Genomic DNA, 22,610 nt, shown 5'->3' on the forward strand with positions numbered 1-22,610 from the left:
CTAGTAGTCCTGTTCTGAAGATAGTCTTTATATCTGTGCTTATTCCTTCTCAAGGGTACACATACTGTAGAATGAGAATATCCACTGTTGGGTCAGTATGATGGTCTCGTTTAGGTGAAAGCACTTGCGACAGATGACCTGAGTTTGACTCCCAGAAGCCACATGACGAAAGCAAAGAACCAATTCTTGCAAGCTACCCTCTGGAGTCCCTCCTCCCACCATACACACCCATACCCACCCACCCACAGGGAGGGGGAGTGTTTTTAATGAAAAAATACATTAAAAAGGATATCCTTTATTTAGTCTAAATTTTTTAACAGAATATGTCATATGGTTGCTTGTTATGGGGCTCACTGTCTGATTAATAACATGCTTACAAATATTTTCAATTTCAGAAAAAATATTGTTGAATTGTATCTCTTTGTATTCCTGGCTTTGGTTCTCTTCTTCAAGCCAGTTTGCCATATCATGCAACTTTCTTGCCAAGGGCCAATATTTGTCACAGTTAATAATCCTTTACCTACTTAGCCATCTTCTGTTGGGTACATTGTTCTTATGTGTTAATTTGTTTTACTTTCTGTGGTTTTTTTTTTCCAATTCTGAGTTTAACTTGTTCTACTTTTCTAGGTTTTGGCTTTTTTTTTTCTTTCAATGTGTTTGTTTTGTTTTGTTTTAGCTTGTTTTTAGTTAAGGCTTTGTTACAGAGACTATGCTGATCTCAGCCTCTTTTGTTTCCTCAGCTCCTAAGCTGAGGTAGAAAAGGTGCAGCTACACCACCTTTGGTTTTTTCTAATTTTGACTTAAATTCTTTTATGCTTTGCATTCTTCTTCTCCCCTCAGTGATCATCTTATTTATTTAATGGAAACATTTTTCTGATATGCTCTAATTATCTGTAGGAAATTACATTCCTGTTTCCCACCTCTTTTTTTAATACGGGATTTGATTTCAATATTTTTAGTTGCTCAACTATTTTTCCATGAAATTTTTACTTTTAAATAATGTTTCTTGCTGGGCTTTGTGACAGACTCCTTAAATCCTAGCATTCAGGAAGAAGAGACAGGCAGATCTCTGAGCATAAGGTCAGCCTAGGCTACTTTGTAGTAAACCTATCCCAAAAACAAACAAAAACCTCAACTTTAAAAAGTTTCTTGCATTTAATTTTTTTCTATTATATTTCCTATTGTTTCTAATGCCTTATTAAAATTTTGGTGCTTGTTAAGATTTCCTCTCGACCTCTGTGCTCATCCACCTGTATCGTTCCTCTCCTATTCTGCTTTCCTCTAGCTTTAGTGTCTTCTCCGCAGGCCCTGCACTAGGGAAGATCTCAAGTTGACAGTTAACGCTTGAATTGGACTATCCAGATGGTTAGACTGTTCTTGCCCCTGGAGCCCACCTGCTGTCAGAAGAGCAAAACCTAGCTGGTTTTTTTGCTGTTCTCAAACTGGCTCGCTTTTCCAGGGACCTTTTAGCTGCTTTGAAAGCAGTCCAGAAACCACACTCCAGGAAATTACTCTGCCTTCCTGATCTCTTATAGATTTTTCAGGCCCATACAAGTAAGGGTGAAATTTGTCTCTAATTTGTCTCTAAATTGTTTCCAGTAGAGCCCAAATAAAATATATGCTGACCCAAGACCCTGCAGGCAGAAAAGTTTGCCTATTTTTTGATCCAATCTGTACATAGCACATGTTGCCATGATTCTTTTGGTTTTTCGAGACAAGGTTTGTCTGTATAGCCTTGGCTGTCCTAGACTTGCTTTGTAGACTGAGCTGGCCTCAAACTCAAAGAGATCTGCCTGTCTCTGCCTCCCTATGAGGGTGTGTGCCACCACACCCTTCAATGAAAGAAAGCTAGCTATCCTCCTGAGTGTTTTGTTTGCTTTTTCACAGTGGAAATCCTTCAGGGTTTGGTAAGTGGAAGCCTTGGTGGCACACTTGGACAGTCTGTCAGTAGCCCTGTTGAGCAGGAAGTCATGGCTGGGCCCATTTCTCTGCCCCGGAGAGCAGAGACATTTGGAGGATTTGACTGTCATCAGATGAATGCTTCCAAAGGTAAGCCATCTATTCCTCCTTTATAGCTTACAGCAAGCTAGATTCTGGTACCCCCACCCCCACCCCTTCACCAATAAATGTCTTCATGGAAGTCTCAGCCATTCAAGAATTCCTGTCAGAATCATGTTCATCTGGAATTATAAGGTTTTTCTGTTCCTCAGCTAAACTAACTGTAGCCAGAGGCCTTGAGCATCTCCAATCTGAAAAGTTGAAATCCAAGTTGCTTCAGAGTTCAAAACTTCCTGATATGTTACAGTTGGGAACTCCACACTTGAAAAGTTGCAGGGAGGACCCAAGCATGCTCAAACTGCTGTGCTGCATTATCTCCAGGCCCTGTGGATTAAAGTATCTGTGAAACATTCAATACTTCGAGGTGTCTGTCTATGACATGTACTCAAAAACCTGAGGCTCAAACTCTTGTGGCCCTAAGCATCAGATACAGGATGCTAAGCTGTGCTTGCTACTTTGTCTTGTTTTCTTTTGGGTTTCATTGTCTTGCTTCTCCGTCGGTGAAGCTGTGAATAATTGCCTAGTGTCACTGACTGGCTTTCTGGTTTTGTTTTGTTTTTGGTATTGGTATTGATAGGATTCAGATGTATTTATTAGTGCCCCTAAACTATCTGTTATTTCTTGGCTTGCCTAGCCTACAACTTTAAGCATACCTGTCTGGTTTTTGTTTAGGAGGTGAGAAAGAAGAGGGCGATGACGCCCAAGACCTTAGAAGAACAGAATCGGACAGTGGCCTGAAAAAGGTAGCGTTCTCTAGAGAGACACATCTGTGAACCCGTTGGCACCTCTTTGGAGTTCAGTACCTTTTTGGAGTATTTTTCCTTGATCTAGCTCAGATGTTGGCTTGCCACTCATAATGAAATTCAATTTTCTAGGGAAAGCACATTCTGTACAGCTGACAGGCCCATATTATTGGCACCTTGGGCCCCACAGGGTTAAAGTATGCTTTTTTACAGACCAATTCTGCTATGTCTTGGCAGGACTAGTTTCATTAAGCAGCCTGTTTGGTGCCCCAGACCATCTTGGTCCTGCTCTCTATGGTTATTTTGGGTTTTTTGGGGTGTGTGTGTGTATATAAAAACTAATTCAACTTGTCTTCACATCTTCTGTGGAGATGCTGTGATAGAAAAGAAAGAAAACCTGAAGTCAGTAGAACTTACACATTGAGTGTAGTTTTTACATCAAGATTTTCACTTTTAAATGCATGTTTGTTGTTATTTTATAGGGTGGAAACGCTAACCTGGTATTCATGCTTAAAAGAAACAGTGAGGTAAGTATTCTATGCACTACTTAAGAGTATTTATTGAATTAAGAATATTTTGTTGAGCCGGGCAGTGGTGGCGCACGCCTTTAATGCCAGCACTCGGGAGGCAGAGACAGGCGGATCACTGTGAGTTCGAGGCCAGCCTGCCCTGTCTCGAAAAACCAAAAAAAAAAAAAAAAAAAAAGAATATTTTGTTTTGCTGTTCACAAGTATCTCATGTCTATAATATGTATAATTGGAGTATAGCTGTCCATTTTCTCAGCTTAAGTGACTATCTTGAGAATGGATGAAGGCCTCTCAGATTCTCTTTCTTCTTTTTCTTTTTTTTTTTGGGGGGGGGAGCGAGATGAGGACTGGCTCATTGTTTGTTTGTTTTTGAGACAGGGTCAGTCTCACTATATAGCCCTAGCTGTCCTGGAATTCACTGTGTAGACCAGGCTGGCCTCAGAGATCTGCCCTCCCCTGCCTCCTGAGTGCTGGGATTAAAGTCGTATGCCACCCCTGAAAGAGAGGGAAGATTTTCTTTTCTTGTGATACCTTTTGCTTTTGTCTGTGCAAGAGCTGGGGAGCAGCTTTTCCTGTAGTACAGAGATCCCAGTGCACAAGCCTAGAGTATGGGACTGAAACTTGTGAGGATTCTCCTTAGCAATTTCTTACCCTTGCTGCGTTTGCTTCTCTGAACCAACCCTTCCTTTCCTTCAGAAGAGCCTGGTGTCCTCTCTGTGGAGAATCAACCCCTGGTGTGTGTTGTGTGGTCACTACGCCCTGTCCTTGAGGGCTGTTGGAATCCTTTTCAGGGTCACTGCTGTCTCCCAGACAAGTGTTCATACTGAGCCTTGCATTTGTGTGTCCTGCACACTTGTGCCCATGCCTTTTTAGGGTGTTCCTCAAGACTGTTTCTTGCATTTCATTCTTCCTTGTTGCTGTGTTTATTATATTATCTTAACCCCCTGGGAGTTTTATTTTGAAACTGTAAACTACTTCCTCCTCCCTGGGCCCCACAAAAAAATCCTGAGGATGTTGTCTTACGCTTGTTGGCAGAGGCCTTTGCTAAAGGACTCGCTCTGATTCAGCCAGGCCCTAGCCTCTGTAGGTTGCTGCTCTCTATACCTGCCTCTTGAAATGAGATGTCAGCTGACTTCACTTGGCAAGGCTCTCTGTACTTAGTGAGGAAGCCTGGTGGGAAGTAATGTGCCTGCTTTCACACTGTGACTGCACAGCTGTGCTCAGCTTGCTTCTGCGCCTTCTGTTCTAAGTTTCAGTATGAGTGATAAGAAAGATTCTGAGAACTAAGCTTAAAGTATTATAAAAAGAAAAACGTAAGGACTAGTAACATAAATCATCTAAATTTAAGCATAAGCCACCCCTAAAGAGTAATAGGCATTAGTGTCTCCTTCTGCCCTTTTCTTGTCTGTCGCATGGTCATGTGTGTGACCTTCCAGAAGTCTCTCAATGTGTCAGAGGCATTTTCCCAAGACTCAGGAGCACATGCCTGCTGCTGAACAAGTACATGTTAATCACCTCTGTCGGGTCCTAGAGTTGACTCATTCTGGGGTTACTCCTTTTCTACTTTTTTGCACATTACATTTATTACATAGCTCTCTGATTTTCTTCACCATGCCATATGACTGTGTGAAAGGACGTAGGAGATAGCCGGGTGTGTCTATCCTCATTGTACCTTCCCCAGCATTGAGTACTGCTGTTTTTAAATTGCCATTTTGTCGGTTTGATAATTTCAAATAACATTTCTGTATTTGTTCGTGTATATCTGTGTGCTCTGTGGATTGAACCCAGAGCCTCACCCACTGAGCTGTACTTCCATCCCCTGGATGCTTTTTCATGTTTTATGTAATTGCTATTTGTAGTTCTTTTGTAACTTAATTTGTATTTCTGTCCTGTTTCTAAGCTGGGATATTCCTTACTTTCTTCTAGGTATTTTATGACTTTTTTCTTTTTATATTATTTTATTTTATTATATGGGGGTGCTCTGCCTCCATGTAAGTCTGTGAACTACTTGCATGCAGTGCCTGCAGAGGCTAGAAGAGGGCAGGATTACACAATTGTGAGCTGCCATGTGGGCGCTTGGCATAAAACCCAGGTCCCCTGGAAGAACAGCCAGTGCTTTTGCCTCACTGAGCCATCTCTCTAACCCTTTATACTTGTAACTTAAATGGAGTATGTTGTGGTTTTGTTCAGTGTGTGTATGAGCCAAGGTTTCTAACTTAAAGTTTTCCAAAAATGACAGGTTTTTTTTTAGAGATGTTAATGGAATATTTTTTCCTTTGCCCTTGATTACTCATAAATTTAATATGAATTTTCAGGGCATTTTTTAAACTTTGAGGTATATACTGTTCCTAAAGTGTAATGTCTTTGTGTGTTCTAATTGGTGGATTCTGGCAGTCAGAAGCACTGACATGAATGTGCATTCCTTTGCCAGCAGGTTGTCCAGAGCATCGTCCACCTCCACGAGCTCCTTAGCATGCTGCAGGTACATGTGCCACCCTTATCTGTGTACTTACTGTTTACACAAAGTAGCACAGAGCCTCTGTTAGCCGCAGTCTTGGGGTTTAGAAGTTACTTGTTAGTAAATAAGCCAAAGAGGACTGGCTTCCGGTTAAGAAAAATGAAGACATTTGGGACCTTCCACAGAGGCTATTTGACCTTAGAAATCCTTTCTGCTTCTCTCTGTCTGTGGTATTAGTATACAGTAGCTGTTCTATACTTTCGGTACTTCCCAGGGACTGCCCTCATTCTGTTCCTTCATTTCCTGAAGAGTTTACCTCCCTCCCTCCTCCCTCCTGCGCAGCATACACACTCATCTCACCTCAGAGCACCAGCAACAATTCCAGAAAATGTATGGCCATGGCTAGTGATATGGTTCAGCAGATAAATATATCTGCCTCAATAACCTGAGTTCAGTCCTCAAGACCCACATGGTAGAAGGAGAGAACTGACTCCCACGGGTTGTCCTCCAGCCTTCACATGCACACACAAACTTTTTTTTCTTTTTTGGTTTCTTGAAACAAGGTTTTTCTGTGTAGCTCTGGCTGCAGACTAGCCTTGAACTCACAGAGACCCGCCTGCCTCTGCCTCCTGAGTGTTAAGGCTAAAGGTATATACCACCATGCCCACTGAAATCTTTTTTTGTTTTTGTTTTTGTTTTTTTTTTTTGAGCTGAAAGAGAAAATAGATAACCAGGCTTGACAAAATTGAGTTCCCATATCTTTGACACTATTGAGAACTGCCCAAAGTTGGCATGGAGCATATTACTACCAAACCCATAAAATATAAGAGGAGGGCCACTCTGTCCCAGTGCCCCTAGTGTGGTCAGGGAAGGGTCCCTAAAGGTGGCTCTCCTCCTGGCTGAGTTACATGACTGTTCTCTGTGCCATGGCAGGGTGTTGTGCTACAACAAGATAGCTACATTGAGGACCAGAAGCTGGTGCTAACGGAGAAGGTCCTCACGAGGAGTGCATCCCGCCCCAGCTCTCTCATTGAGCAAGAGAAGCAACGCAGCCTAGAGAAGCAGCGCCAGGACCTGGCCAACCTGCAGAAGCAGCAGGCACAGCATCTGGAGGAAAAGCGCAGGCGTGAGCGTGAGTGGGAGGCCCGAGAGCAGGAGCTCCGGGACCGAGAGGCAAAGCTGGCTGAGAGGGAGGAGACAGTCCGCCGAAGGCAGCAGGACCTGGAGCGGGACCGCGAAGAGCTCCAGCAGAAGAAGGGCACTTACCAGTGTGATCTGGAGAGGCTGCGGGCTGCCCAGAAACAGCTGGAAAGAGAACAGGAGCAACTGAGGCGGGATGCAGAGCGGCTCAGCCAGAGGCAGCTGGATCAGGACCTTTGTCAGGTACCCAAGGGCCCGTGCCAGGCCAGTAGACAAGGAGACTGTAAAGACCGAGCAGTGGCTGAGGGTGTTCACAGGCCTCCTTCCCTAAGAGCCATGGGAAGATGAGCAGAGGAGAGATTCATGTTGTGCAGCAGCTTTGCTGTTCTCACTCGGGAGATGTAAGAGAGTGACAGATGTGTTGTGGGTGTAGCACAGAGAAGCCAGTGGGTCCTTCAAGCTAGCAAGCACTTTTCTCAGCCACCAGCCTGGGCCAAAGTAGCCTAGCATGTCTGAGAGAGTGGCAGTTAGCCCTGTGTCCCACAAATAGGAAACATAGTGAGGACAAAGGAGCCCTTAGGACCTGCGTGCCTGTGATCTGGAGGCAGCAACAATTAGTTCTGCTACAAGATAAGGAACCTGTTTAGGAGGACCAGCAACATGTCCATGACAGGTGGAAGAGCCCAGCGAGCAATACAAGGTGGTCTCCTTTCCCCCTTTTCTCCTCCCACACCCGCCTGCCCATCTCAACAAGGTTTCTATGTGCAGCAGTCTGCCCCCCTCAGCCTCCCGAGATAAAAGGCGTGTGCCACCACTCCTGGCCTAGGCCTAATTTTCTGTGGTGTTCTATGCTCCCTTTTCTCTGTAGCTGCTGCTTGTTGAGGAAGGCTCTCTGTTGTGCAGCCTGCTGACTCTGGCATTACTGTAACAAGACAATCTCATTGTCCTAGAGATGGATAGCTTGGGAGTGCTCACCTCTCCCTGTCTTTTAAAACTATTGTCCTACTGTCCTTTAATTGACCTTGGACCATGAAAGAAATGGAAGTGATGTCTCCCTGAGTTGGGAACAGTATGCTTTTTCAGAAGAGCCTCTCAAATACATAGCAGGGAACAGCAAGTGGCTCTGTTGTGCTTTCCAGCAGAAGGGTGTATCCGCTCACAATCCCAATAAAATCAGGAGGACAAATGGGACAAATGAGGGTTGGTTCTGAGGCAACAGAGGACACAGATTGGATGGTGCTCTTCTGTTAACCTCCTAGCCAAGTCCACAATCTCTTTGCCCTGAAATGATACCTGTATTCCTATGTGCATCAGCCTTTAAATGAGCAACCATCCTGTTTCTTCAGGGAGTGGGAGTTCTTTTCTAAGATGCCTCATCCAAGTGGTGTCAGTACAGGAGGTGATGGGTTAACATGCTCGTAGAGACTAGTTTGAAGGGAGCAGGGACATGAAATCCCATTACAGTAAGTTCTTTAGAGTGCACCCACTAAGATGCTAACAGCTTCTGGTTTTAAACACCTTCTCTTGAACATGTGCAGGTTTCGAATAAACATGGCAGGCTGATGCGGGTCCCGTCCTTCTTGCCCAATCCAGATGAGTTCTCCTCGCCTTCTGCACCTTCTATAACCAAATCAGGGTCATTGGACTCAGAACTTTCAGTGTCTCCTAAAAGGAACAGCATCTCTCGGACACACAAAGATAAGGGGCCTTTTCATATACTGAGCTCAACTAGCCAAACAAAAGTACCAGAGGGGCAAAGCCAGGCCCCGTCCAGCACCTCCACTTCCACCCGCCTTTTTGGGTTAGCTAAGCCAAAGGAGAAAAAGGAGAAAAAGAAGAAAAACAAAGGAAGCCGCTCTCAACCTAGTGGTGAGTTGTCCACCCTACCTACGCTGTCCACGTGGCCATGGCATGGGCATTCTACAAAAGAGGGTAGTGATGGGCGGGAAAAACACAGTTCCTAGACACAAAAGCCAAGCTCCCAGCAAGCCCACTCGCTAAGCATACTTACGCAGGGACTACAGTGATGACCCATTTGGTAACGTGGTCACCATTCAAACATGAGGACCTGACTTCTATCTCCAGAGGCAGAGGCAGGAGGACCCTGGAACTCACACACAAACTAGTGTAGTCATACTGGTGAGCTCCGGGTTCAGTGAGATACCCTGTCTCCAAAATGAGGAGGAGGAGGAAGAGCCTCTGGCATCCATGCACATAGAAACACATGATAAAATGTTCGTGCAAGGGCTGGAGAAGTAGCTCTGAGGTTAGAGTCCCTGCCCGTACACAGGTTCAGTTCCCACACCACATAGCAGCTCATAACCACAATTGTAACTCTAGTTCAGGGTCGGAAGCTTTCTTCTGATCACTGGGCTGCATGAACATGGTGCACATGCACACATGCAGTAAAACATGCATAAACTTTTTCTAAAGGAGTGCTTGTGCAGTGAGTGACCAAGACCTTGTGTTCTGGGCCTGGTACCTGTGAGGTGCAAGCTTCATTTCTCAAGCATTCTCCCAACTGAGGAGCTAACTCACCTAACTGAAGTCATGCAAGCCCTCGCTGTGTGGCCAGGCTTACTGTAGTAACCAGTAACAGCAGCAAGGTTGGGTGCTGAGCCCTAGCTGTATAAGGCAAGTCATAGGTTGTTTCCCCAGGGCAAGTTGGGAACTAGAGCTGGGAGGTTCTCTAGCAGAGCTCACAGAGCCTTCCTGCTTGCACTTCACGTTTCCCTGTGTCCTTGGCGGTGCCTTCACATTAAGACTACGCTCTCACTTCTGTGCGAGAGACTTATAGTCCTTAGGCCTAGTTACACACACAAACACAATCACTTTGCAAACTCTAGTCGGCATGCCCCCAAGAACCCCAGTTAGCCCTTGCAGCACAGGAACTTGACAGGACAGGAAATGAAGTCATTCTCACACTTTTGGTTTCATGGATGCAGATGGTCCTGCTTCGGAAGTATCGGCAGAGGGTGAAGAGATCTTTTGTTGATCCTGTCAGAGCGGCCACCTTCCAACTCTGGCCTGACGGTGGCGCGGCTGCTGTGGCACTCCTGCTGCCCCTCGTGCACAAGTCTCTTACACTGGACGCCCACTGCCCCTCAGCGTCCAGTCCTCTTGAGCTACCCCAGGTCCTGGACAAGAAGGAGCAATGCCTGTGTTGGAGGGTGGGGACGGACACTCAACTCCACTTCAGCCATGACTGCCCAGGACTTGGGTGAGCCTGGCCTTACTCAGGGTGTTACACTGAAAGCCGTGGCCCTAGAAGTAGGTAACAGTTGAGACATGTCGGGAGCCCCTAAAGGCTCAGTTTCTCCAAATGAAGTCTGAAGCTCTGCCTTGTGTTTTGGGGGGACGACAAACAGAAGCAGAGAGCAGATAGTGCGGACTTTGTGTGCAGTGGCCCTCTCTGTGTATACATGGAGTACGCCAGCTGTGCTCACAGTCTTTCTTAAACACCCGGACAGCCTAGCGCAAGAACAAGCACCTGACTGGCCAGGCACCATGTGGACATTCAGTATTTCACCCTGTGGCCTCTGAGATTGCGTCCCTTGAAGCAGCCCCTGTGCACACACCACCCTTCTTTGTATGTATTCCTCATTTAATTTTAGGAAGAACAACAAATGTTTGTAAAACCAGCAAGAGGCCTAATGTGTACAAAATACATAGTCTGTGCTGCCTGGATCTCCACACTGTAGGCTGAACTATCTCACTTCACACTCGAATCAGGAGACACCCACTACCTGTCCTCCTGCTCTGGGCACAGAGGAGGTAGAGAGGACCCTTCACCACCATCCCTGGCATGATGCTTTCTCTCCCAGTATGTTGCTGGACCTCCCTGTGGAAAAGCATGTACCTGGTTAGTGCTCCCAGGCACCTGCCCAGGACTACAGCGTACCCTGTGGCCTCTCTGGGATTACTGCCTGAAAAGTGAGATCCAGTGTACTGGTTTTGCCAATACAGAGAGGGGTGCTGCCCCCTGAAGCATGGCTGGGTGCACTCCCCTCAGTCACAAGGCCTCCTTACACACGGTTTTCAGATGCTCTTTGCTTGGTTGTGCTCTCACTCTCCAAGCTGTCAAGTGCTGCCTGTCTCTCTTCTCGCTCTCCATCTCCATGTGTTGATCTTCGCATGCTTGAGGCTTTCACCCGCTCGCGTGTGCAGGACAGTTCATTGGTAATGTACCCTCTAAGGCTCACGTACTACCCATGAGGGGCACACTGAGGCCTGTGCTTCACGCGTGGCCTTCAGTTCCTGGTTTTGCTCTCAGAAACACAGGGCCCTGAACACAGTTGTATACAAACAAACCTGTACCTTGGTGCTTTTTGATGACCTGCAAGCTGGTCTTGTAGGTACAGATATTTATCTTTCAGTTTACTTGAAAGAATTCTGGTTTAAATTTTTTAGCCTAAATTTGTTTTATTTATTTTGTGTTTGTGTTTTTGTTTTATTTTATTTTGGAAATGAACCAGTACTGGCCCAGCAGTTTAAACCATCTTTTCAGTACAGAGAATGAAGTGTCTGTCCAAGAGCATGAAGGTCCTGAGGAAAACGGAGGGTTGAGACCAGAGCTATGCGCCTCCCTCCTATGCCCGTTTTTTTATAAGGAATGTGTGTCCTTTGGAGATTTTAAAAGTTGCCCCATTAGCTACCTTGGCCTCCTTTTGATAAGGCTGATTTGACTCTTTAAAGTCTGATTTTTTTTTTCCCCTACTAAAACTATGATGTTCTTCCCTCAAGAACCTTAACAGCAAGAAGTAGTTGCTTCCTTCTCCAAGTCCACCCTGGCCTTCTCCAGGTCCACCCTGGCCTTCTCCAGCTGTCCAACATAGCCTGCCATGCCTCACATCCACGTCAGGGTTTGGCTGGCAGTCCTTGTCCTGCCTCTGAAGGCCCTTCAGGAGACTGTACCCTTCTACAGCAAAGCCCATCTGCTTGGAGGGAAAGAGCCTGGCTCCCTCTCAGCCTTGACAGAAAATCAAACAAACCCTGTTCTCTTCCCGTGCAGAGGGAGGTCAGCAACTGCCTCCAGTTCACTCTGGTGGACACAGCCACTGCGTACCCTCTAAAGCTCCGTGCCTGCCCTGGTGCCCTCTGCTCTCAACCAGTTATGTTGTGTTCTGCTTGTTTTTAAAAACCAATTTCAGTTCTACCCACACTCCCCTTAATCAGTGGCCACTAACAGTTGGGAGAAGCTAACATGAAAAGAAAGTACTCCCCTGAGTCCTTCCTCCAGGAAGAGAACCATTTGCCAAGAACTGTTTAAGCTGCTGCCTGCACCATCTGCCTCCTCACAAGTCTGTCACGCTTGGGAGATCGCTGCTTGTGCTCTTGCTTAGGACCCTGAAGATCGCTGTCAGCAGCCTTATGTGGGATTCTCTTCTATCAGAAGGGTGGTTTTCTAGGGACCAGGATTGTATTTTGTCCTGTTCCCCACACTGGGAAATCATGTTTTTTCATGAAATTAAGTCATTTCTTTGGGGGACAGGTGGAAATTGGCCCCAGCCTTCTAGAATCTAGTGAACTTTCTGAAAGATTGCATCTTCTCAAAAATTATAATCATCTCAGTAGTTGTCATCCCATTTGGGTGACATGTGCACTTTAAATGACCTCTCATCAGCTGGCTTCATTTTTGAGACAATCAAATCTGTTAACTGTTTTCTTAGAAGATGGAGAGAGTTAAAATAAAAACATGCCAGCATACTCACCCCAAGAGTCTCCCACAGGGAAGAAGCCGTGGCTGTGATTGACTCTTCAAAAGGTACTAGCCGAATCTTGTGAGGGTCACACCATTAACACCTTGCTAGTCCCCTGCCCACCCCACATGGGTTTTCTTCACAGCCTCATAGTAGCAGTAAGCACAGATGACCCATAAGCCCAGGCTTGCCTAGACTTCTCTCCATACAAGTTTAATATCTCCTGTCCCTGAGGCTCTTGCCAAGGTTTTTGGTATTTCATTGTACTTAAGTTACCTTTGACCTATGCCCAGAAGACAGTCCTGGAGAGTGGGCTTCGATGCCTGGACACCTGCGCATGGGTGCCTTTGGGTGACGCAGTGACCCTGGCTTGGCTCCTTGTTTTCCTTCATTTAGCAGTAACATTCCTAGTTAACTAGAGCTTTGGAGTCTGCTGCCTGCTGGCCAGGTTTAGAAATGCGAAGTATTCTAATGCTGCCATAAAAGGGGGAGGGGGTGGCAGAAGCCTTTTCCTGCACTCATATGATTTAACTTGTCAAAAGATTGACAAGTTTTGAGTTATTTCTCCATCTCACTAAGTTGTAAGGTGGGTGGCCCCCACTGCTGCAAGTGTGCCTTGCCTCTAAACCTGGCAGGAGCCACTGCCCCAGCCCCCCACCCCTGCCCCCAGGGCCTCTGCAGGAAGCACAGAACCTATGCCTTAGAACCCTCCTAGTGTCAGCTGCCCTGCCTTGGTTGCCCCCTTCTGGGATAAGCCTACCCCAGTGGATTTGTCTCAGGTTTCTTCCTGAGGCCTGCACTCTACAGAAGGTGGGCAGGATACACCTATACCTCTGTTCTCGTTAAGTCGTCTCCAAATGCTGTATGAACATTTCTGTACTAAGCCCTATTAAATAAAAAGTTGGGTTAAACCCAAGTGCTGTATAGTAATTTGTAATTATGTATAAAGTGAAGCAGTTTTGAACTGTAAAGATTTTCAATGTGTTTTCTGGAAATTTGCCACAACATACTGGCTTTGTATTTTTATTTATCATCCTTTGTAGTTACTGGCTTCAGACTCTTGTAAAGACCCCCTCAGACCTTTCAAATAATAAATTTCCTTTGAAATCTTGATCTCTGCCCTAATGTATTCATGGTAAAGGAGTATTTACCTCCCCACCTGTTTCTGTGCCATTGGAAACAGGGTGCAAGTCCCCCCCCACACACACACACATCAGTAAATCCTGGAGCTGGCCCCAAACCCATAGACTCATCTGCCCTAAGTCAGAGTCCAAGCCAAACTTCCATGAAACTAGCAGAGTGAGTGAGGTTCAAGCTTCTGTGCCATCCACATGCTCCATCTTAGTTAACCCAACCCCGAGAAGCAGCCTGGAAACCAAGGAGCAAGTTGTGTCTGCATGGAACACTGCAAGGGTGTGTGCAGTAGGACTGGCTAGTCCCCACATTTTGGACTGCTGGCCCCAGGCCTGGCATCCTACTGTTAGAAGTCTCATCCACCCAGATCAAGAAAAAGGCTACCTGCTAGGATTGCAGGCATATACCAGGCTCCAAATGTTCATTCTTAGGAGTAACAACACAAGACTTTTTTTATATATAATAGTTCTCCCCCCTAAAAGCATGACAACCATGTATCTCTTGCATTCTTTTAAGTCAAAATGGCCTTACAAGTCTATCAGGTACAAATCCTGTTACAATGGATCCCAGCAACAGCCCAAGCCTACCACATACCACAGACCAGGAAGACAAAGGCACTGCAGATACCTGCCATCTATCCTTGTGACCTCAGGAGCGGCACAGGGCCAGGGCACACACCATAGGGAAAACTAAATTGAAAATAGGCAGTTTCTGTGGAATTCACAATGTCACTTTTGTGAATGGATGGGTGGGTGGGTTATGGTGGGTGATTGAAGTGATAGAAAGAGAGATGAACAGAGAAACATCGATGAAAGACATGTCAGTGACCTGTGCTCTGCTGTCTGTCTCCCCCAGGGCTACCCTGCCCTTTTTAGGGGGTGGTGATGGGTTGTTTTATTTTGTTGTTGTTTTGGGGTTTTTTCAAGACAAGGTTTCTCTATGTAATAACCCTGGCTGTCCTGGAACTCTCTTTGTCGGCCAGGCTGGCCTTGAACTCAGAGATCCACCTGTCTCTGCTTCCCCAGTGCTGGGATTACCCTACTCTTTGTTGTTGTTGTTGTTGTTCTGATTTTAGTTTCAGTTTTGGTTTTTCAAGACAAGGTAATACCCCTGGCTGTCCTGGAACTCACTTTGTAGACCAGGTTGGTCACAGAGATCTGCTTGCCTCTGTCTCCTGAGTGCTGAGATTAAAGGTTAGTGCCACCAAGCCCAGCTGTGGCTCCCCATTCCTTTTGTTGTTTTGTTTTTTTCGAGACAGCATTTCTCTGTGTAGCCTTGGCTGTCCTGGACTCACTTTGTAGACCAGGATGGCCTTGAACTCACAGCAATCAGCCTGCCTCTGCCTTCTGAGTGCTGAGATTAAAGGTGTGTGCCACCACGCCTGGCTGACTCCTCATTCTTTTTTTTTTTTTTTTTTTTTTTGGTTTTTCGAGACAGGGTTTCTCTGTGTAGCCTTGCCTGTCCTAGACTCACTTTGTAGACCAGGCTGGCCTCGAACTCACAGCGATCCACCTGCCTCTGCCTCCCGAGTGCTGGGATTAAAGGCGTGCGCCACCACGCCCGGCTCTGGCTCCTCATTCTTAACATGTATCTCCCTTCACTGCTCTGAAGCTTTGCAGTCGGGCACTGCGCTGCTATTCTTCTGGACAGGTGCCGAGTGTCTTTCTGTCGTAAAAAGGAAAGGGGAACGAGCAATGGAGACACGGAAAGAAGAGCAGCCAGGGCAGCCAGGGCTCAGAAAGGCATGGAGAGGAGTCCCTTGAGACTCTTGAGTCCACAGCACACGGCAGCCTCTGTAGTGGGAACTCTGTGCTAGCCTCTTCTCCATGAGAAAGGTGGCATCCTGATAGAGTCCTGGAGCCCCAGCATCACAGGGGTAACAGCCCTATCTTTCTTGGGGAGGGGCGGGGCAGGGAGAAAACTGACTGTGAATGGGGGCAAACTGCTCATGCCAGGGACGCTCTTAAGGACCTCCAGACTGGTGCCTGGTACACCCTGTGGAACCCATCTCTTCCTGCTCACAGTCAGACTGTCACAACACCAGGAGAAAGCCTCTACATTAGGGAGCTAAAGAAAGGTTTTTAGATATGCACTTTTGTTGTTGTTGTTGTTCTGAGACGGAGTCTCTCTGTGTTAGCCTTGGCTTTCCTGGACTCAGTTTGTAGAGCAGGCTGGCCTTGAACTCACAGCGATCCGCCTGCCTCTGCCTCCTGAATGCTGGGGTTAAAGGCGTGCGCCAACACACCCGGCCCCTATTAACTTCATTATCCTATTCAGCTTAATTTTTTTTTGAGATGGGGTTTCTCTGTGTGGCTTTGGCTATCCTAGCACTCACTCTGTAGACCACGCTGGCCTGGAGCTCAGAGATCTGCCTGCGTCTGGTGCTGGGAGAAGGCTTGCACCACCAATACACAGCTAGCTTAATTTCTTACAAAATCAACAAGGTTCTGGACTCACAAGGAAAGCTGGTTTCTACCCTGTCCACTGAGCTCCTTCCCCTTCCCCCCACTGCCTTGCTGGACACTAGACCTTCCAGGTCTTGCCTAGATCTCTGCTAGCTTACAAAGTGCCTGGAGGTAAGACAGGGAAGCCACCCGGGGGCAGGGGGATAAGCAGGCACTCCGGCTCACTCCCCAGCTCTGGGCTTTGGGCATCACTTAACTCCTGTCTCTCTTGAGCTGGAGATGCAGCTTGGGGTAAAGCATACACAAACACACACACACAACTCATGTGAGGCCTTGGGTTTGATCCCCAGCACAGTAAACAAACAAAGCCAAACATATAATAATTTCTCGACTTTCTAGAAATAGAGCATTAGGGGGCGGGGGCCGGGAGGCTCAGGAATGCCAAGTCTCCCCCTCTGCCCCCCCACTCCCCACTCCAACCCCCCCACCCCCCCACCCCCGTTCTCAAGCAAGCCTGCCCAGCCCTCGTTAGGGGTGTGGGCATGCAAGCCATGTGGCTAGAAGAAGCACTTTCAGAATTAGGGCGTACCTCTTCACACGGGGCTGCTGTTTTCAGTCTACTCATGTCCTCTGTGTTGTTGCCTGGATAAGATTCTCCTTTTCCTAAATGCACCCCACAGAGCCCCACACAGGGTGCAGCGTTCTGACTGGAAGCCAGCTCCCTGGACACTGAGACTGATGCAGTAAACGGTCTCGCAGGAAAAAAAGGACTTGGGTGTGACTAGAGGCAATATCTGCAAGGATTGGGCCCCAGGGGAGAGGACAGCCACTGGCACAGAGGCCTGGGTCTGCTATGGAGCTGATGTGCTAGTGAGTAGCTTCCTTCGCTGATCACACAGCCAAGGCAATGTGGAGCTTCACAGAGAAAACAGACTTTCTTAAGGGCACCAAGCGTGGGGGGATGCCTGACCCCACCCAGTTCCCTTTAAGCAAGCCAGTAACTGAGCATCTACAAATCACCGGCTGCCCCAACACTACTGCAAACGCTCTGGGCCCATCTCCAGCTGCCTTCCCCAGGCAGCCAGCCAGAGCAGAGCCAAGTCCATCTCAGGTAGCACATGGCTGGAGCCTCAGTTCTGGGCACTTCTTTACACTATGATAGGGATGGGATGGCAAAGTGGCCGCTGAAGGGTCACTGGGAAGATAAAATACATTAATGCCCTTGAGAGGTCTGGTAAAATAAGTCTAGCAACAGGCTTCAGTTTCTGTGAGTTCAGAACAGGCCTGGGCCTCCAGTCTTCAGAGTTGGGTTCCTCAGTCCCTGGAAGTGCTGCAAAGCGTGGGCAGTCAACCAGAGACAGCCATGACCTGGCCAGAGGAAGATAAGGGTATTTAAAGATAGCTTCTTACTGCTGGTATAATTGGTTAAGAAAGTTACACTGCCAGCCTGGAAATCTTCTGCCTTATGATGAACTCATGACCTGGCCAGAGTCGCCCATGTTTGCCCAGGCTCTCTAGCCTAAAGATTATTTAACCTCCTTTTGGAATTTAAATGCTTGTTAAAAAAAAAAAAAAAAAAAAAGAGCCTTCAAGCTCACCAGGGGTCACCATCTGATGCGCTACAAGCTAGAGGCGGGGAGGAAGCTGGAGGTAGGGGGAGGTGAGGAATAGGTGTGTGTGTCTACCATCATGTCTGAATGGTCACTCCAACATGTTGGATCCTGTAGAATAAACACACTTTGGGGGGGCTGGAGAGATGGCACAGAGGTTAAGGACACTGACTCCTCCTCCAGAGGAGTCACATGGTGGCTGACATCCATCTATAATGTGATCTGATGCCCTCTTCTGGCCTGCAGGTGTACATGCACGCAGAGTACTGCATGCATAATAAATGAATAAATCTATCTTTAAAACAAACAAACAGAATGCTCCTTGTTGTTTACATACTATTTGAGTCTGGGATCTTTTCTTCAGCATGTTCCGGACCATAAGCCTATAGTACAAAGTCTGGCTGATGGCTGGCTTGGCGTCACCCTAAATTTTTATGTTTAAATTGTGTGCTAGTGTGAGCAGATGGCTGTGGGAGGCAAACAGGGCTGGGGAAACCTCAGCTACCCAGTGTTTAAGGCACAAGGCTTACACATTACAGTCATCCTGACTTTGCTGTCTTCCCCACACAGCCCACTGTTGTCTTTGCCGTGATCTTTTCCAAACCCATTTCGTGTTCGTTGCTTGGTTTTTTTAAACTGATGTTTGGTGTAGTCCAGACTGTCCTTGAACTCTGTAGCCAAGGCAGGCCCAGAGTTTCTGACTCTCTTATGCCTGCCTCCCAAGTTCCAGGATTACAGGGTTATACCATCACACCCTTTTCCACTTGAGAGACAGAACGTACATACGTGTGTGTGTGTGTGTGTGTGTGTGTGTGTGTGTGTGTGTGTGTGTTGTATTCAAATGTACAAATGTGTGAAGGTCAAGGTCAGCATTTTCTTCAGCCACTCTCCACCCTTAGTTCTCTTGAGACAGGGTCTCACAGAAGCAAGCCTAACCATCTCCCTAGCCTGGCTGGCCACCCACCTCCCAGCATCAGCTTGCCTTGTCTCTAGGGCTGTGGATACATGCCACTGTGCCTGGCTTCTGCACGGCTGCTCATTTTACCCACAAAGCCTTTGCCCCAGCCAGAGACCCATGTTTCCTTAGGGATGCTCTCAACAAGAGCAACAAGACGGGAGCCACCTTCCTTGACAGGCAAAAGCTACCTAACACTGGACTGGTGTGAGGTCTTGGGCTAGCCTCATTTGCAAAGGCCTAGCCCTGTCACCCTCAGCCTATCTGTTCTGCTCCACTAGAGTGAACTTTGACCCCAAGTTCCCACTCAGGTTTAAAGGAAGAAAAAGCATTGCCACAAAAGTGCAAAAATGCCCGTGGTCATGCTGTTTAAACCACAACACAGAGCCAAAACTCAGCAGTCTCCCCTGTGGGCAAGGCCAGGAGGCTGAGCCAGGCAAGGACTATGGTGGGTCCCTACACTTGGTCAAAGTGTCACAGGGCAAAAAGGCTCACAAGTGTCGTGTGCTTTCCAAGAACCAGGTGGACATTTGTATGTTCTGAAGCCCAGCTGTGCTTCCTCTGTGAGGCAGTATCTCCAACTGTAGCCCAAGCTGGCTTAGAGATGTCAATCCTATGATTCTCCTGCCTCAGCTTCCTAAGTGCTGGGGTTCAGGCCTGGGCCAACACACTCTTCTCCAGCTATGTCTTGACGAACTCTGTTCTCATCAAAGCCACTGGAACTTTCACAGGTGTACTCACTGAGGTTCAAAAGGATAAAGTGCCTTTTCTAGGGCAGGCACACAGTCAGGGGCCCTCTGCTTCCAATGTGCAAATACTGCTGTCACATCCAAGTGCTGTGGTGGAAGGGGACCAAAAAGCCTAGCAAGCGGGGGCTGCGTTGGTGAGGGGAACACTTGTGCAAGTCTGCTAAGCAATCTGAGGGGATTACTGCGTGGGAGGCTGGGGTTGAGGGAGGAGACCATCTTGGCTCTAGGATGCTTTAAAAGCTGTATGAGTGTCTGCCTATATGCATGTGCAACATGTGTGTGCACCATGTGTGCTTCTGGTGCTCACAAGGGCCGGAAGGTACTGGATGCCCAGGAACTGGAGCTGCAGGTGGTTGGATACCACCGTGTGAGTTCTGGGAAACAAACTCTGCAAGAGCAAGCACACACTCTTAACCTCTGAGCCATCTCTCCAGGATGACCAGCTTCTGCACTAGGTGACATGACGCCTCAGCTGCTGTCTTCTGTGCTTCCCACCTGAGGTCTGCATGCTGTTGAATGCCACCGCAGGTGAGAGCACCCACTCAGGCTTGTGCACCCTGCATATCCAGTACACGGTGGGGCATCAGGTCCTGGACCTTGGCATCGCCTCTTCGAGCTGGGCTATCTGAGGGGTGCTGAGGCTAGACCACCCAGTTCATGCAGCTGCATCTAACCAGCACATACTGCACTGTACAGATCACAGTAGGAGGAGAACAGCAGCCCATAGGGCATTAATGTAACCATGGGGAACAACTGCCCTTGAGTGGGAATGTGCCCTAGCAGCCACTGGCTGAGTTAATCATGACCATCCTCACAGGACTGATGTGGTTTTCACAAAAATGTGCCCCTGGGGCATGTGGTGCACAAGCCTGGCCTACTGATTGGGACTGTTTTAACACAGGGGAAGAGCTTAAGGAAAAGGACCTTCCTGTACCACACAGGCAGCCTAGCTTCCATCTGCTCCTGCTCAAGACCAGCTGTACCCTCTCTAGGGCTTGCCCCTGACATCATAGCCCTATATGGGTCAGTGAAATCACTAGTGAGGCCACCACACTGGCTCCCTCCACAACTAGCCTGCAATAGAACTTAGGAGGGGGAGGACGGGAGGAAATGTCTTAGGATGGGCAAAAGACCACAGCCTTTTGTTTTCAAGGCAGGGTCTTACTGTGTAGCCCGGGCTAGCCTCAAACTTGCAATCCTCAGCCTCTAGGCACAGGCATAACAGGCAGGTGAAACTATACTCAGCCCCACCCCAAATCTGTTCACTTAGCATCTGCCAACCCCAATGGGAACCATACTTGAGGGATGGCCACATTAGCCTCCGCAACTGATCACCAAGTTCCAGGAGGCCAGCAGCTGCAGGTGTGGCCATTTCACACACTGAGGGATGCCATTAAGATTGGGCCTTTCTCCACTACAGTGGGGAAGCCTGGAACAGCGCAGGTCAAGGGCCTTTCTGGGCCTTTCCCAAGGCAACAGCTTCGCCTTCTCAGGGGCTGCACAGAGCAGGAGGAAAGGGGTCAAGGCCTGTGAAATCCAACTAAGCATAAAACTATGCTGCAAAGGATCAGGAAGGAATTCTGGGCAGGAAGGGACCAACTTACAACTGCCAAGCGACCAAGCTTGTTGGGTTTATAAAATTTATAAATAAAAATGTAAAGAAAATAACAGTTTTCATTACCACAATTTCTCATACATGTCATTGTGCTTTCTTGGGTTTGCCCTCTCCCACAGTCCCTGTTGCTGGTCCCTTTACTCAATATAAAACAAATCCACTTTAGCTCTGGCATACACACATACATGTAGGTAAATATAAATCTGCAGGAGAAAAATGAAACCTTCTCTTTGTCCCCACTCCTCATCCCCATTGCTGTCTCTTGTGGGCAATTTGCATATAAATTTTAATCCTGAAACTATAAAAAAGAACCAAATAAACCATTTTGAATACAATTTCCATTCTGAATAGGGTTAAATAAAGTTCCCAAGACCTCCCTGGGTAATGACATCCTGCTTGGCAGAGACAGACATGTACATAGGCAACTGACATCCTGCTTGGCAAGCTGAGACATGAACACTAGGCAAGTCACCCGCCACAGTTGAGTTAACCCAACCAATGAGAACAGGGTAAGTGTACCACATAAGGAAATGTTCCTAGGAAAGTCCCCAATCCCTAAATCCTGATTGGTGGAACATTTTACAGTAACTTGGCACAGGATTGGTGGAACATTTTACAGTAACTTGGCACAGATGTTTGTGGTTTTCAGGTTTAGAAGTATGTTTCATTCTAGGTTAGGGTCACAGTAAACCCCTGAGTGTTCTGTAATCTATCACTAACAGCTTGATTACAACGAAGTTTTGCCATTTGCATTGACCTGGTGTTTGAGTTGTGTTGGATCTAAGCAGACTCCATAACAAAAGCAGAGTTCAACCTGTTGTAGTCAGGATGGGTGAGGAGGATACACTGTAGCAACAAATACACCTTAGGTGGCAGTGTCTTGGCACTTGGTTATGATAAGTTTCATCTTATTGAAGTCGCCTTTGGGTCACTCCCAGAGACCCAGAGAGAACTGTTACCAAGTCACCAGTCATTGTGTCAGAGGAGAAACCCAAGTGTAATCATAGCTGCACAGGTTGGGAAACCAAACAGAGACGTTAGGAAATCTACCCAAAGGCCCACTGGGACTGGGACAGAGCCAGGTCACGGGCTTGATCCCTGCAACCTCACTATGTGAGCCCAGCCGACGTGGCAGAAGGTCCAGGTGTGACACAGTACTTCCCCTGAACACGAGGTTGGACAGTAAGGCCTTGGCCTCCATGTCACCACACTCTACTATCAAAACTCTCTCTACCCACAAAGCAACCCTTCTCCCCAGGCTCTACCTAGTCAGGACAATTAACACTGAAGACATCGTGTCCTGCACCAAAACATCCATGCAGTAATGACCTCGTTTCTGTCCTGAGCACAGTGGCAAGTAGGGAGCTGCCTCAGGTCACTGCTTCCTGTGTCCAAAACCGCTGCCTTAGGGACAAGATGGGGCGGTTGTCCAGAGTTGTCCACCAACTCAACAGGACATGTGGAACTGGTCAGCTTCTCACCCTCATGTCTTGAATAGAAGCTGTTGAACCACATGC

The 22,610-nt window shown here is 47.4% G+C and overlaps 1 protein-coding gene across 9 annotated transcripts in view; it reads left to right on the forward strand.

Moving 5' to 3' along the window:
• AKAP13 (A-kinase anchoring protein 13) overlaps window positions 1-11,721 on the forward strand; it is a 281,857-nt gene extending 270,136 nt beyond the window's left edge. For 8 of the 9 annotated variants that reach the window (XM_084801414.1, XM_084801407.1, XM_084801410.1 and 5 more), the window contains 7 exons: window positions 1,888-2,049; window positions 2,731-2,801; window positions 3,284-3,328; window positions 5,760-5,810; window positions 6,720-7,169; window positions 8,465-8,795; window positions 9,872-11,721. In XM_084801414.1, the coding sequence (XP_084657540.1) occupies window positions 1,888-2,049; window positions 2,731-2,801; window positions 3,284-3,328; window positions 5,760-5,810; window positions 6,720-7,169; window positions 8,465-8,795; window positions 9,872-9,921 (1,160 nt within the window). In that variant the 3' untranslated portion in view covers window positions 9,922-11,721. The remainder of the gene's footprint in view (window positions 1-1,887; window positions 2,050-2,730; window positions 2,802-3,283; window positions 3,329-5,759; window positions 5,811-6,719; window positions 7,170-8,464; window positions 8,796-9,871) is intronic. The other variant, XM_084801408.1, reaches the window with a different exon arrangement.
• The last annotated feature ends 10,889 nt before the right edge of the window (window positions 11,722-22,610 follow it).

Source organism: Acomys minous (genome assembly GCF_964271855.1).
Source record: "Acomys minous genome assembly, chromosome: 2".
Classification (NCBI taxonomy): Eukaryota; Metazoa; Chordata; class Mammalia; order Rodentia; family Muridae; genus Acomys; species Acomys minous.